Raw genomic sequence first — 17,085 nt, forward strand, 5'->3', positions numbered from 1 at the left:
ATGCTTCTGTCTGTGTCCACTGCCCCTCATTCTATCGTTGGGTACCACTGAAAAGAGTTTGGTCCCATCCTCTTGACATCCACACTTGAGATATTTATAAAGATTGATGAGATCCCCTCTCAGCCTTCTCTTCTCCAGGCTGAACAGACACAGCTCTCTGTCTCTCCTCATAAGATGCTCTAGGCCCCTGATCATCTTTATAGCCCTCTGCTGGACTCGCTCCAGTAATTCCTTGTCCTTTTTAAACTGGGGAGCTTCAAACATGACACAGGACTCCAGATGTGCCCTCAACAGGGCAGAGTAGAGGAGGAGAATAACCTCCCTCAACCTGCTGGTCACACTCCTCTTGATGTACCCCAGGATACCACTGACCTTCTCAGCCACAAGGACACATTGTTGACTCATGGTCAACCTGTTGTTCACCAGGACTCCCAAGTCCTTCTCTGCAGTACTGCTTCCCAGGAGGTCCCTCCCTAACTTGTACTGGTGCCTGGGGTTGTTCCTCCCCAGGTGCAGGACCCTACACTTGCCCTTGTTGAACTTCATCAGCTTCTTCTCTGCCCAGTCCTACAGCCCATCCAGGTCTTGCTGGATGGAAGCACAGCCTTCTGGTGTGTCAGCCCTTCCTCCTAGTTTGGTGTCATCAGCAAACTTGCTGAGGGTGCAGATTTGAATATAAAACACACAAAACCAAAAATCAATTCAGAAACCATGGTGAGGCCAGCTGTTCTCCTGCAACCCCTGGAAGACCAAGCCAAAGTGGATATCCACCTGCAGCCCATGGAAGAACCTGCACTACAGCAGATGGATATGCTCTGAGGGAAGCTGCAGCCTGAGGAGAGGAGTCCCCACAGGAGATGGCTCCTGGCAGGAATTGTGGCCAATGAAGAGGAACTCATGCTGCAGCAGGTTTATCCCAAAGGACTGCAGCCCATGGGAAGGACCCATGCTGGAGCAGTTTGTGAAGGACACCAGAGCAGGAGAAAAGTGTGAGGAGGAAGGAGCAGCAGAGAGAAACTGCTAAGAGCTGACTGCAACACCCATTCTCCACCTCCTCTAGCTGCTCAGGGCAAGGAAAACAGAGGAGTCGGGAATAAAGGAGTGAAGTTCAGCCTGGGAAAAAACAGGTGAGGCATATTTTTAGTGTTGTCTTTATTGATACTTGAAAATAGAGTAAAAAGGTGAGAAACAAATTACATTAAGTTTCCCCAAGTCACATCTGTTTTGCCTGAGAAAGTAAATGGTAAGCATTCTTTCTGCCTTTATCCCAACCTGTGAGCTTTTTCATCTTATTTCTCCCCTTGACCTGTTTCGGAGAGAGTGAGAGAGCAGCTGGGTGGGCATCTAGCACCTAGCCAAAGCCAAAACCACCACAACCATGTATTTCTGACCAAAATCCAAACACTTAATATTACAACCATTTAACAATAAGAGCAGAGAGATTATATTCCTATGACTCTCTGTCAGACACCTTTACTTCAAGCACTAATTCCTCTCCTTTGGATGGGAATTTTTTCCTATTATCTATATTTATTTCTCCTAATGTAAAATAAAAATGCTCGAACACCATGCACTATTCTCCTACTTACATGTACAATGAAAGGAAAACACTTCCTAATAATCTTTTTATTAATTCAGTCTCAAACACAGTAGATGAGGGAATTAATATCTCTATTTGCCAGCTCATATTTCCTGTTTCTTCACTGAATGTATCAATTGCATAATTATACTGATATATTACTATATCCATGCTGAAACAAAAGAAGGAGTCTTCTCCAAAATAAAGCAGGTCATTAACATTCATGTCAGAAGACACATTTTTCCTACTTAGCTAGTATTTACCCTTATAGCAGCCCCTTGTTGTTCATATGCTCCAACACAGAAACAATAATTTTTTAAAAATATGCAAGATGTTGTAAGGAAAGACTAAGTAATAAGAATAAAAGCTACAGGCCTAAAGGGAAGCATCCTTTAACAGATCTAACAAACTCAATGAAGAGCAGAAAGAACACATAAGAGCTTTTTAATAAGGAATTATTTTCAGCTTCCCTTTTAGGGAATAGGGAGGAAGAAACTCCTTTTTTCTTGTCAATTTACAAGCTTTTTTGTCTTTTTAAAATGAGATGGCTGGTATCATTTAAAATGTGTCTAATAACATTTTCTTTTCTTTTTTTAAATCATCGCAGAGATAATTTTTTCAATCAACTCTTACTAAACCTTGGATTTCAAGTGGGAGCATTATTTAGAGTCATAGCAGCCTAGAGAATCAAGCATAATAGATTGTTTCTTCCATTCTCAAGGTATTCAACAGCAGGGCTTGGATTAACAACTATGTTCCTGGACACAAGTGTAGTACTGTGACAATTCAACATCACACTACAGAGCAGCAAAAATGGCATGCTGGAAAAACTGTACTTATTCACTGCCAAAACCCAATTGCCTCAACAGATTTTAAACAATTTATAATACTGGCTTAAAATGAAATAATATTCCACATTAATTTGCATATTTTCTGTTTTCATTTTGAATTCTGGTAATAAAATGGAACATTTCACATTGAACAACCTTCTACTCACAGGAACATTTTTTTACTTTTAGTATAAATAATGACTTCACATTTACATACTTGTAAAAAGCCTGGTTCTCCACCCCACATTTCCAAAGATGCTTGCAGGCTGCTGGTGTAGAGGTATGGAATGAGAGCACAGCCTTTTTCTAAGTGCAAGGAAAAGAAGGCAAATAAAAGTAATGAAAATGCTGAATTCTCAAAGATTGAAGTAGCTGTACCTGATGGCATGGCCATGAACCAGATACAATGAAGACCAAGTTTTCCTCTGGAGCATCAATCTGTGATTCAACCACTAAAGTACAACTCACATGTAGCTGATATTTAAAATGCCCAAGCAATTGTTTCAGAAAAAAAAGGGGGGGATACTTGGAGGGAGCAGAGAAGAAGTGCCTTATAGAATAAATCTGTATCAAGTGTATTCAGGCCAGAATAAAAGGAAGAAAGACACTGTGTTCAGTATTCGACATTGCACAGTTGTTGCACTACTTACCATCCACTTCTCCCTGTTCCCTGTGTCCTACCATTAAATCCTCTTTGCAACCACACAAACAGACGCTGATACTTCTGGCATTATTTTCCACTGCAATTTTCTATTCCTCACCTAGATTGCAGCCAAAGCCATAATCCTGGCTTATAGGATGTTGTAGGAAAAATCTTTACAATTTCAATAGCCAGAGCACCTTGAAAGAACTCCTAGCTACCTAGGACAGAGTCCAGCCTTTTCAGCTGATCAAGATTTGAGGAGATGATCGCCATTAGCGAAAAATACCTCACATTTATCCAGGTATCAATGTTCACCTGAATTTTCAATCATATACAGATGCCAATACTGCTTTAGTGTGGATGGGTACAGCTTAGTGCTTTAAAATCCATTAAAACTTGACTACACAGATGATAAAAACCAGGAGAAATCAAAACAGCACTGCATGAATGTTAAGTGAGAAATGTCTCAATCCTTTGCAAATGAGATGTTCTTTTGACAACAGAAATATTCACATTCACTCATATTCTATATCTTAGTTACAATATGAAGTACAATTCTTGATTGTTTAGACTTTTTTTAGTTAAAAAATGATGCTATGTTTTAGTTGATTCAAATCAAATACAGATTTCTGTAAAAATATTAACCTGACCTCTTTCTGAGCTCCAAACACATAAAAAGTCTTCCCTTCAAATTTCAGTTTATAGACATCACACCTAGAAAAAGAAAAAACATTTAAGAATAGGAAAAATCGATAGATCTACAGGTAATAAAAGCAACTTACATACAAGTTTCCCTATTTCCAGAAGTTAAGCAGGCTGTCAAATGTCAAAGAGCCTCAAGAGAAATCTTACAAGCTCTAGCACAAAATAATTTAGAGAACATAAGCACAAATAATTTCTTTTACATCCCTATGCACCTTCAAAGCATTAACTTTGGCTGCTGGAAAATGAAGAGGAAACTAAAAGCAGGCAGAAGCTTACATTTACGTTCTATTTATTACACAGTTTGCAATTCCTCTTACGTCTTGAAATCCTGAAGCATCTAATGTAATTAAATTGAGGGAAAGATAATACTCTAATCTCTATCTTTATTTATTTGTGGTTTCATATCACACATCTTAGTAACTGACTACTTACAGACAGAACACAACAAGAAGAGAAAGATTGTCTGACAGCACTTATTACTGAGGCCTTGTGAGTTTCAAACCAGTGTCCACATTTACTTTAACAAAGGCTAAAAGCACAGGCAACATATGGAACAGTGGTGCAACAATATAAAGGCCATGTGATGCCTCTGCTTAAATTGTAACAGAAATATTGTCATTACAACATGGAGATATGGCAGTTTTGCATAAACTTCTCTAAAGATTTTGGATGTCAGATGGTTGAAATGGGAATTATTCTAGAGGCAAGGACAATGCTATCTCTGATACTTTATAACAAGAGTTTTGCTTTAACATTAAACAACAACAAAAAATCATTCCAGTTGAGAAAGCTTTTCCATTGAAAAGGAAATCTCAAATATTAATTTGGGTTTTTACTGTGTAATGCAAATTTCAGCTAGCATCAGTTAAAGGAGCAATAAATAGTGTTTGATAAATCTTACCAGACTGACCTTCCAGTGGCCAGCATAACACTGAGACAGCTTAATGGCTTTTTGTCTATCACTATTTAATTTTGTATCTGGTTTACATACCAACGGACTAAATGAACACAGTGAGATCTCCGAAAGGACACACTGTCCTTTACTAACATGAAAAACTAAGCACTGTGAAGCTCATTTTCCCACGGTATGGTGGACACATGCTTGGCAAGTGCTTTTCCCTCCTTCCTGCACCACAGAGTGATATTACAGTTGCACTATCCTTACGCCAAATGCACAAACCGCGGAAGCACTGTGACTAGGGCTACCTGAAATTAGCCCCAGGGAAACTTCAGCACAAATCCAGGATCACAAACGGATGGTATTCAACAGACATGTCCTCATAGCTCCACAGGGAACTGGATCATATAGACAGGGCTACACTGACCTTATACTTCTGAGGATTTCCAGTTAGCCAGCTATCAGAGAGGTTTCCATGGATATGCTGCAAAGAGTCCAGCTCTACACAAAAAAACCACCTCACCATTTCTTCATCTCCTGCCCATCTCTTCCCACAATATAGGCTGGGAGTGCTGAGGTGGAGCAGCTACATCTAAGTAACTGCTCTTGGCATATGTCTAGCAGCAGGGCTAAAACGAGGTTTATCAATGTCTGGGCATGACTGTGCTCACTCTGCACCCTATTGCTGAGGCCACTGAGGCCATGGAAGCTGCTGTTACACCACCTCAATCTTACCTCTACCTCAGACCTGTCCGAGGCCACCAAATGAAGGGAAATGTTTTACAGGAGGGGAAGGGGAAGGGGAAGGGGAAGGGGAAGGGGAAGGGGAAGGGGAAGGGGAAGGGGAAGGGGAAGGGGAAGGGGAAGGGGAAGGGGAAGGGGAAGGGGAAGGGGAAGGGGAAGGGGAAGGGGAAGGGGAAGGGGAAGGGGAAGGGGAAGGGGAAGGAAGGAAGGAAGGAAGACAGGAACACACAGGAGAAAAGGCTCTTGCATATTAATCTACTCTTACTTCACATGCTTACCATTTTAACAAATGAATTCTTTTATTCCCCTGGAAAACGACAAATCCTGCAGCTGTGAATCCTAAAAATGTAGTCGTCCCCATTGAGTCCTTGAAAGAGAAAAAAGAAATGTAATTTCCCCCTCATCCAGTGAGGTATTTCTTACTGATACCACAAGTTGTTATTCCAGTATAGATTATCTCTACTGTGTTGTCCTCTTCAAAATAAATTTTGCCTTTAAATTGTACACTTCTAAATGACAAATACTGCTCTTGGCAATACAGGCCTCATTTATTTCTATGCATTTAAATGAGTAACAGCATCTTATGCTTTATTTCCATCTACCTGTGCTGATGACAATGGGAAATCCTCAGTTATACTTACTAATTTTGTTGAAAACATTATTCTGTGTATGTCCCATTCTTAACATGCCAACTAACTACAAAACAAGGATTCATCTCTGCTTCAACACTGATGTTTTTTAAGATTTCACAATAAGTTGTTCCTTTGTGATGTGCTGTGTTGGAAGTACTGCTGACACACAGCATTTACTACAAAATGCAAGTACTCTTGAGTAGAAACCAGAACATGTGGTGATACTTGCCTGTCAGATAGGAAAGAACTTTTAAAAAAAAATTTAATTCCACAATAAAAGTTCTGGCTCAGTTTTTGAGCAATGATTCAGGTGAGCTTTGTATTAACTGGATTTCCTGTCCATCTCAAGTTCCAGCGTCTCACCTTGCTGAAGTCAGTCAACTTTATTGTGCCTTCTGTTCCAGCAATAATATAAAAGGAAGCAGAAATATTAATAGTGATGCTTCTGGAGTAGCAGCCATAACACTGGAAGGAGCACATCATAAGAAGCCAGAGAAGCACATTGCTTTGCAGTTCACTTCCAGAAGAATCAAAAATTTTCCATAAGCATGGGCCATGAGCCCCTATTCTGCAAGCCCTGCTGCACTGGTAAAGAGGAAATTCTGAGCCAGTTTTGATGCCAACATAAGTCTCTGAGACACTCTGAAAATCTACAGTATAGTTTCAAACTAAAGTTTACTAAGTTGCTGACTTCTCTGAGTTCTGAACCATACCTTGTACTTCACAAAGGAGCATCATTCCTAGCAAAGTATATATACATAAAGTGAGATGCAGCTTTATGTTAGAGCTGACTGTTTAAGGGTGCTCACCACCAGAACAGCTAACTGGACAGAACTGATCTTCCACCAAATCAGATGGTATACAAGCCAAAGTAGCAGCTAAAACACGAAGCAAGTAACACTAAAAACCAACACTGCAGATTATGCAGCTAAAATCAATTAAAAGCTGTAAGGGATAATCAGAACTGGTAACAAAATCACCTTCTTATAGCATCATACAATAATTTGGGTTGGAAGGGACCTTCAAAGGTCACCTAGTTCAACCCCCCTGCAATGAGCAGGGACATCTTCAACTAGATCAGGTTGCTCAGAGCCACACCCAGCCTGGCCTGGAATGTCTCCAGGGATGGGGCATCTACCACCTCTCTCAGAAACCTGTTCGAGTATTTTGCCCGCCCCCATTGTAAAAAATCTTTTCCTCATGTCTAGGTTGAATCTCCCCTCATTTAGTTTAACACCACTACCCTTTGTTGTATCATAACAGGCTCTGCTAAAAAGTCTGTCCCCATCCTTCTCACAGGACACTTTCAAGTACTGAAAGGCTCCCTGGAGCCTTCCCTTCTCTAGGCTGAACAGACACAGCTCTCTCTGTCTCTCCTCATAAGAAAGATGCTCTAGACCCCTAATCATCTCTGTAGCCCTTTGCTGGACTCGGTCCAGTAATTCCTTATCCTTCTTAAACTGCAGAGCCTAGAACTCGATGCAGTACTCCAGATGCAGCATCTCCAGGGCAGAGTAGAGGGGGAGGAGAACCTCCCTCAACCTGCTGTTCATGCTCTTCTTAATGCATCCCAGGATACCACTGGCCTTCTTGGCCACAAGGACACATCGTTGACTCATGGTCAACCTGTTGTTCACCAGGACTCTCAAGTCCTTCTCCATAGTGCTGCTTCCCAGGAGGTCCCTCCCTAACGTGTACTGGTGCATGCGGTTCTTCCTCTCCAGGTGCAGGACCCTACATTTGCCCTTGTTGAACTGCAGTAGGTTCTCTCCTGCCCAGTTCTCCGGCATGTCCAGGTCTCGCTGAATGCCAGCACAGCCTTCTGGTGTGTCAGCCCTTCCTCAGTCTCTTCATCCAGGTCACTGATGAACAGGTTCAACAGGATTGGACCTAACACTGACCCCTGGGGAACACCAGCTACAGGCCTCCAACCAGACTTTACACCATTTAACACAACCCTCTGAGCTCTGCCATCCAGCCAGTTCATGATCCAGCTCACTGTGCATTTGTCCAGCCCGCAATTCCTGAGCTTGCCTATGAGGATGTTGTGAGAGATGGTGTCAAAAGCCTTGTTGAAGCCAAGGTAAACAACAACCACTACTCTTCCCTTGTCTTACCCAGCCAGTCATACCATCAGAGAAGGCTATCGGGTTGGTCAAACATGATTTCCCTTTGATGAACCCATGTTGACTACTCCTGAGAACCTTAATTTCCTCTGCATGCTTGGAGATGATGTCCAGACTGAGCTGTTCCATCACCTTTCCAGGGATGGAGCTGAGGCTGATTGGCCCTGTCCTTCATGTGCTTTAGCAGAGCTTCTAGAAGGATCTATTCCATTATCTTCCCAGGCACAGATGTGAGGCTAACAGGTTATACAGAACCATAATTTTGCAAAGTGGAGGAATATACAAATGCATATCTGATTCTTCCCTCTGTACATTTGGTTTGCTGTTCTTCCTTAGATATCCTTATTTTCATGGTGCTTGCAAAACTAATCTGTCAAGGAATAACAATTTCTTGCAACTTCTTGACAGGATAATGCTGAATCCTGAAAATCTTGGTAAGCACAAAGTATTTCACACCTGGAGAGAAACTTCCGCATTAAATGCAAAGAAATTATCAAGTATAATCAATCCTTTTGTCATGACACTCTACTACATTCTCCTATGATGTTCTGTGATGATCTTCTCTGGAGAAATACTTGCTTTGACTGATGAGGAAACATCAAGCAGTCAATGTTCTTCCAATGTTTAAACATAATATGTAGTTCCAGGGCAAGTTTTCTTATAAATTACTCCCTATTCATGCCTGGTTAAAATAGAGAGCTAAATCAATTTAATTAATGGCTTTTTAGTATATGTTAGTAAAAAGAATGGTTACCTTGCAAGGATGAGGATCAACACCGTAAGTTTCCAAAGAATATGCTTTCAGAAGCAAGTTAAATTCAGCAACAGCTGGGCTCTGACCTCTGAAATTACAAATGAAACAGCCGTTTAACTGCAAAAGAAAGTAGGAGGAAAAGACTTTGTGTCTGGAGAGTTTAAATCTCTCTAAAAAAAAGCAGGAAATAGAAGTTCTTACTGAAATACAAACTATTTCAACCACGTTCTGTTTATAGTATAAAGATAGAAAACTTTTCACATGTTTTCTTCTACTGGATTCTACAGTTCCTGATGTTTTCAGGTAAATAATTTTTTTTCTTGATCCTGAGACAACGATATGTTATGCAGTTAACCAGACCTATCCAACATCCTGCAAGTGTTTGTTGTCTTTTGATACACACACATGTCAGCCTGAAGATGAAATAAACTTCAGCATATTTTTTCCACAAACTCTTGCTCCCAACTCATTAAAAAGGATTGTGCAGATTAACAAACATTCCTTCCAGCGCAGAGTATAAACACAGCAATCATATTACACTGTCTACTCAGAAGCATACCTAATTATAGCAGTGCCTGTTACCATTACGATAGTTCAGAATCTGTCAGCATTTCCATTATATGCTCCTATTTTTAGGGTGTCTATAATCAGCCATGATTATCCACTAAAGCTTGAAACATGGCATGCAAGACTTGAGTTCTAGAGTAAGTTTTATTATTTGACTTTTGTTCTTCTAACTCCTGCCATTACAATAATCTCTTAACACAGAGCTACAATGTCTGTTCATCAGTGAACTGTTCCAAGTATTGTTTCATTTATGTATTTGCATGACTAGAGGATGTAACTGATAGATAATACAGTTTTTTAACAATAAGCAGTGCTTAGGACCTTTAGAAAGCCAGGCTTCATAAATGCTATTCATGCAGATTATCCAAAAAATGTGCCATAGACAAATCTTCAAGGAACACAGCAGTAGTCATACTTTATCTTACCCCTGCATTTTGGGGTCCAGTCTCACACTGTAACTCATGGTAGCTGGGAACTGGGATTTTAAAACTGCTCTGTGTACTGGTGTAGAATAATTTCCTTGTAACTCTCAGTAGCTAGAAACTGACAAGCATTGACATGTGAGATTCAGTATCCGGTCCAAAGTTCCATTTAACAATTAAGACAATGTCTAGCATGCCCATGGATGTCAAATCCTGTTTTGAACCCACCACACTGATGCCCTGCAGCAATGTGTCAATACCTCTCCTGCTAGAGTTTTAATTCATGCTCATTTGTACTTCACTGCTCACACCCTCTCAGTCAATCCCATGATACTTGTTAGGCTTCTTCTATATGTCTTTTGGTCCTTTTTGATACAACACTATTTGCATTTTATTTCAGATCATATTTTTGTTGATGTTTAGCTTTTAAAGAAAAAAAACACAGGAGATTAGAGAAGAAGTGCCCATCTTTCTCCTTCATTTTTTGTCTCTTTCTCACCACTTTTCAATGAAAAAGAACAAGTATCAAGTGGAACAACAAAAATTACAAATGTGGATTTACACAGGTATGTATTTAAGCAGAAGACAGCATGAAAGCACCAAAAAAAGAGCTTATTTTGCCCAATCAGCTTTCTGATGGCTCTACTAAATTGTTTTTCTCAATACTAGTAAATCACAACTTTAAGTGTAATCACAACTGTAAGACCACAAATGAGCCTTAAAAAGGTAACAAGTTCACTTCATGCACCTATCAAGGGCACAGGACGGAAGTAATGAACTAAATTGGCCTGAATTATTTAGAATGCTTAGGCTGCATAGTGGAAAGCTAAACAAATAGACAGTTCGATTCTTATTGGAAATTGGGCCTTACAGACAAGTAAGATCATAAAAAGCATCTTTTTCTACCTCCTTTTGCTGGTACAAAGGAAAGCACTTGGTTTTCTGGTTTGAAAGGAACAAAAAGTGACAGATAATTTTGAACAATGTGATTTGGAGGGATTTGCATCTCCAAAGGGGAAAAATTACTGAATTGCAATTATTATTAAAGAGACACATTTAAGAAAGAATTAGCATGCTCTCCTCACCTATAGCATCTGAAACTATGCTGTCTTCGTGTACATCCTAAAGCAGAAGAGTCAGTGGCAATATCAAATGGAAAAATCCTCATTCATCCCTTATTAAGTGATTAATAGTCAAGCCTTAATAATATGTTTTTCATTTGTAATTTACCAATTAAATTTTTCTTACTATATAAAAATTTAATTATAGCAAATCCCATCAGCAAAGTTAACATTTTTAATCAATCACTGATTTAATCTGAGATACACCTTTGATTGGCTTTGTTAAAAACCCTTTAATCTTTCTACACACAACAGCCTTCCACGAAAATGTATCGTCTCATCACTTAGACAAGTGTTTCAACTAATGCCTCTTCTAGTGGTAAAACAGGGAATATTTAGACAATGCATCTTGGCCACTTTGTAACTCAGTTCTCTCAGGAAAGCCAAGTCACTCTCTGATTGTATTCAGTCCTTTTGACCTTACATGACTTCCCAAATTTTTAGTATGCATTCAGCATTAAATGGAAGATGTATTCCCTTTCCATGTGTTGCAGCCACTATAGCACCCCGCTTCAGCATGCCAAAGGTTTCCAACAGTATCAGTGAAAGAAACCATTATACAGAAAAGCTTCTGTATATCACTCAAATAATAAATTGTGAAATTAGAGCTCCAAAGTCATTAGCTACAAATGATTCAACCTAGGAATCAATCAATCTAAAGTTCCTAATAAAATTTTAATTAAACAAAGACTTAAAGAGAAGACTGAGAAGCCTGCAAGACACTCTGTTTTCTCCCTTAAGCTCATGAGAACTATGCACTAGAGGATGTTCAAGCTCTCTTTATTCTCCACAGGGCCCCCGACTCTGAAGCACTTCAAAGGCCAGGAAGCCGAACAGAGAACACTTCCAGGGTGTGCCACAGCAATACCTACTTGTTTTGCTGGCTGCCCACACAAATTCACTCTATAATTTTCTCCCCTTTATACCTTCCCTTTGAGGTATGTATCTGTTACATACTGAAGTAGTGTACCTCAGTGACTAAATCAAGGATGAGATAGCACATGATTGAGCATTAATTCTTTTAACAGAGATGACTATATAGCAGTAACAGCAAAGAAAAAGCATTTTCAATGCTTTTCTTGGTTTCTTCCCTCTGAATGACCGTAGTGAGGTCACTTCATCTATCTTCTCTCATTTTCTGACTGACTTATAAAGTGTTGTGAGACACTACTATTAACATACTACTACTACTACTAAAAGGTGTAATTATTGTCCATCCTTTTGGCTCATCTCTGTGCCAAACACAGCTACTTGTTGCAGAATACAACAGTAATACTTTACTTGAGCATAACCCATGTACAATTAATTTCTGCGTATTTATGACCTGCAGCGTTTTTCAATTGAATTAATTGAAAGAATAAATAAGTATGCATATAATGATCTGGCCTCCAGAAACATTACATATTCACCTCCATGCAAATAATGGAAAATAACCAGTCATACAGCTTTAAATAGCATAGGCTTAGTTTCCATCAAACACCCATTCGCTCTGCCCTGTAACTGTAGATACACTTGACTGCAGTCTCAGAAGTGACCACAATGACTATTTCAAGAAGGATCTCCATCTATTAAATATTTTCCTTGTCATATATCAGATCTTTTACAGGACTTCCCTTGGCAGAACAAGGTTATCCGGGTTTCCTTTTAACCTAAAACCAGAATTCTGCATAAAGAATCAACATGTTTAGCTACACCATATACTGATCCCAGAAGTGCTTACCACATGGCTGAGGTTTTACTATTGTTTCTTTAAATCTTTTCACAGGTGGTTGAGACTCCAACTGCTATATCATTATAGTGCTAAAGGTCTTGAGTAGTTTTCACTTTTCCTTTAAGCTCAGGAGGTTTTGTCAGACAGGAGTAATATTTTAAAATACAGTCTGTCTGCTAGTATTTTTAGTCACAATGAAGGTGCTAAGCAGGACTATGTGGTATTGAAACATACATCTGCTACAGCTCTCAGTGTTTCAGTTTTAAGGGAGACAATAGCATGAGGGTTGTGATAATTTCAAAGAAAAGCATTAAAATGAAGATACTACTACACAAAATCACATTGTAAGCTGTGACTCAGTTTGTCAGAACAGCAAGGCCAGGCCTTGCACGTTGTCCAGGCAGCATTGCTGCTGCCCTGAGAACTGCCCGGAGAGAATTGCTTTTAAATGGGTCTGCATATGAAAAGAGATTTTTATCACCTCGCAAGTATCTGAATTGATGAAATGTTGCTGGAATATATAAAGCTTGGAAAACTGCAGAACACTCAAATATCAATTGTAACTTCTACTGCAAAATTGCTTTTCTCTCAGACAGAATCCTAGGTTGAGAAAAACCTGAATAAACACTTTAAAACAATATCAAACTCTGTCTATCAAACTGAGTCTATTAAATGCTTATGGGTTTAAATTTATACCATGCACACTGCAATGACATATGCCACTTACATAACTCCTTCTACTTGAACATTTCAAATTACTTGTGTGCCTTCGGAGATCACACTGAGACTGTGTTTAGGTATTTGTATTTCAACTTTGCCTCATAAATTGATGCAGTGACGCAGACAGCTTTAAGCCTATTCAACAAACAGAATACATTTGCAGAGTAGATGCAGTTTTAATTATCTATTATAAATTTAAAATCTGTTCCCATGATACAGAGACATCTACTGAGCTATCTGGTTGTGATATCACAGCAGATTCATCTTTCTAGTCCAGACACACCTAGCTCATAAAGCCTTCTCCCAAATAAAGAAGAGGTGGGGAGGGAGGAGAGGGGAAGAGGTCTGTTCAGCTGACGAAAAAATACCTACATTGTAGAAAATCACACAGACATCTGAATTTAGCAGTATGCTAAATATGCAGAACCTGAATCCAAACCTCACCATGAGACAAGTACCAACTAGCTTAGTAAAGAAAACCACATTTGTGTATTGTGATTATAACCACTCTTCCCAGGGCAGTGCAAGGAGGAAAAAAAAAAAAAAAAAAAGCAAGCACATGCACATAGAAACATGAAAAATAAATCTTTCCTAAAGCTATAAAGTTACCAATGTTACAATAAAAAGAGTTATCTTTTTCAATTCAAGTACCTTATCCTTTCTACTGAATATTTTTTGGAATTACCATTAAAAGAAAAATCACATTTATTGATATAACTCTTCAGGTTTTCATTGTACCAGATAGACCTTTGGAAAAAGAGGAGGGGAAAGACACCTGTTTTGTCTGTGAAGTTCCCTTCTCTAGATTACTTCTACATCTTCTATTAAAATCACGCTGAGATAAAGCCACTCCTCACCATAAAGCTTCTGGAAATACTCTCTGTGCCTTGCAAACACCAATCCAATAAAACAGCATCTCACTTCTACCATTTTCTAGTAAGCTGGTCAAGAATTGCAAGTACAGTTACTTAATTTTAATTGGTTTTAAGTACACTTCTGTAACATAAATATGATTCAGAAGAACAAATCTTTGAGGAAACAAACACACACTTCAGGAAAGGGACTAGGTGACCAGAAGAAATTTTTATTTCAAACTTTTCTAATAAATATATATTCAAGCCATCTCTATAATTCAGTCAAATTAAAACTGATAAGGATTACAGAGTGAAAGAATACACCAGGAAGATACAGCAGAATTGTGACAAATTATTCACATATTACAGCAAACACAATGGCATTTTAATACCAGGTTCCTAAATTAGAGAGTACTAGATAATTTTGAAGTTGCAGTGACTCGTGCCAACATACAGCCTGATGGATAAATCTAAATGTCTACACTGGGAAACTCCAAATGAGCCACTATGGGTTGGAATGAAGAGGAGATTCAGTGCAGCCAGGCCTGTAATGTAGGTGGGACCCTGAGCAGCTCTCACCATTAAGAGAACTCCCATTACACACCATCATTCTTCTCAGCTCTCCAAAGTCTACAAAGACTTTGGCTCCTTAGGCCTGGAAGTCAGCTACCTGTGCTGCAACCCAAGCCCTGCTCTTTTCCAAACTCCGCTCGGCACCTCCATGGAAACCCCAACAGATCCTCAGTCTCCAGCAAAGTGGCTTCTGTCTCCTGTAATGTGACTTGCAAGGTCTGGAGCACACCATATGTCCTTCTGATTGAGTTCCCTTCATGTATTTGAGGTCATCAGATACCAGTATGACCAAGGTAGTACAAGAAGCTAAGTATAAAGTGTAGATGAGTGTGCTGCCACCATCAAATGCATAAAAGCAGATACTATGTAGTTTTAATTGCAAGAAGCTCTTAAATGAAATATAAGATCCACTTTATGCTGGACTTGCTAAACAGGAATTGAGTTTTAGCATTTTTTAATGTACTCAACAGTATGCAAGAAGTTGCTTTAATCTTGGATCAAATTATATCAACACCCACAAAGAGAAGCATTTTCTAGCAACCCTTGCCAAGACTTCTAGGACAGCCTCCCAGAATATACTCTGATACTAAAATTTGTAGTTATGCTTGCCCATGGCTCTACTGACAGCTCCATGTCTGCACAAGAGTTGGAGAGCCAGATCAGCAGAGACAAAGAAGTCCTGTATTCTTGCTAGTACTAGAGTCTCAGCACCCACAGTAACCAATGGTAAGGTAAAGAGAATACCGCAAGAGTTGGAACAATGTGGGAAAGTTAAAAGTTCTTAAAATCCCACCAAGTAGTTACAGTGTAGATGATGCAGCAACTGGTAAAACTGTTATATGCCTTTCAAATCAAATTTAAACACAACTTCTTATTTAGCTTAGATCAAAGCAAAGCATTAATTTGCTACTCTGGTTTTCAAGAAAATACTACCCTTTAGCTCAAAAGTTTAAATTGTTTTTGAAGTGGTTAATAGCAGAACATGGCAATGATTTCATGCCCTCAGAGAAAACTTTCTCTTCTCCTAAAAGATGTTCTCCCACATATGACTATTAAAAAAGGTGGAGTATCTTATACATACAATGGAGACAACAGCCAATTCAGCAGCACTCAACCTTCTTGAGCCTGTATCCACAATGGTCATCACAAACAACAATAAATAACTTGCATTTATCTATAGGAGGTCAACCTGGGAAACAGGCATTTGAACAGGTCATGTAACTATGTAATTTACAGGGTTAAGTTAATGTTTGCATAGGGTCTTCAGATAAATTAATGACTGTTTACTTATCACTTTCATACAAATTATGTGGCATAATATTTCATATAAGAAATAAGTAAAATTGGTTTTTAGGTGGAATATAAAAAATAAAAAATCATCTTTGTTTCAACCACTGAGTCCTTTCATAAAAGAAGAAGAAAGGAAAAAAAAAATCCATGTTTTCTATAAACATAAATTCCCTCGATAGGGATTTATGTGGTTGTTTGCCTTGGAAACCTCTGTATTTCCAGGTGTCTGACCTCAGGGGACTCTGGCTGGCAGGTATCTTTCAAGAGCCAAGGAATTTTATCAGAGTAACAAATGTTCTGCTAAAAGACCCAAGATAAATTCCTAAGAAGGAAATTTTGTCTTGGAAAAGGGAGAAAAGAGTGTGACTGCACTAAAACCATCTAGTGTTTTATTTGGTCTTCTGAAGCAAATCCCACAGTTGTAACAACACAGACATCAGTTTGGTACTAGTACTGACAAAGGTGCATATGTACGTAAGAAGTCCATTCTGTTGTAAGAAAAAAAAATCCAATAGCAAGAGCCAGAAGCAAAACTAGGCCAGCTATTAATGCAAGTCTCCCATACAAACAAACAAACAAATAGTACCAATTCTGCCATGGAAAAAGTACAGCTGTTTAGGTAACATCTGAAAAAAGCAAACTCCTGATGTGTTTGTTTGTTTGTTTGTTTGTGTTGTTGTTGTTGTTTTCTGGGTTTGTGGGGGTTTTTGTTTGGCTGTTGCTGTTGTTTAAAAAATACAAATGAACAAACATAACAAACATAACAAAATCCCAAAGAGATTATTAAGATCACCCGAGTGATCTTGTGCATAAAAATTTAGTAATCCTAGTAATCCTTGCTGTTATGCTTGAAGAATTAATCTTTCACTCAGCTTTCCTCTCTTCTACCTAGAAGATTTCATTACTCTGCTTAACC

At 38.9% G+C, this 17,085-nt stretch overlaps 1 protein-coding gene across 1 annotated transcript in view; it reads right to left on the reverse strand.

Moving 5' to 3' along the window:
* FRMD3 (FERM domain containing 3) overlaps nt 1-17,085 on the reverse strand; it is a gene marked incomplete at its 3' end in the record, with an annotated part of 171,884 nt that overhangs the window by 22,382 nt on the left and 132,417 nt on the right. The window contains exons 7-10 of the mRNA XM_080362358.1: nt 8,912-8,999; nt 5,678-5,766; nt 3,703-3,766; nt 2,627-2,715 (exon numbers count right to left, since the gene is read on the reverse strand). Of these exons, the coding sequence (XP_080218484.1) occupies nt 2,627-2,715; nt 3,703-3,766; nt 5,678-5,766; nt 8,912-8,999 (330 nt within the window). The remainder of the gene's footprint in view (nt 1-2,626; nt 2,716-3,702; nt 3,767-5,677; nt 5,767-8,911; nt 9,000-17,085) is intronic.

This window comes from Nesoenas mayeri (genome assembly GCF_963082525.1).
Source record: "Nesoenas mayeri genome assembly, chromosome: Z".
NCBI classification, from domain to species: Eukaryota; Metazoa; Chordata; class Aves; order Columbiformes; family Columbidae; genus Nesoenas; species Nesoenas mayeri.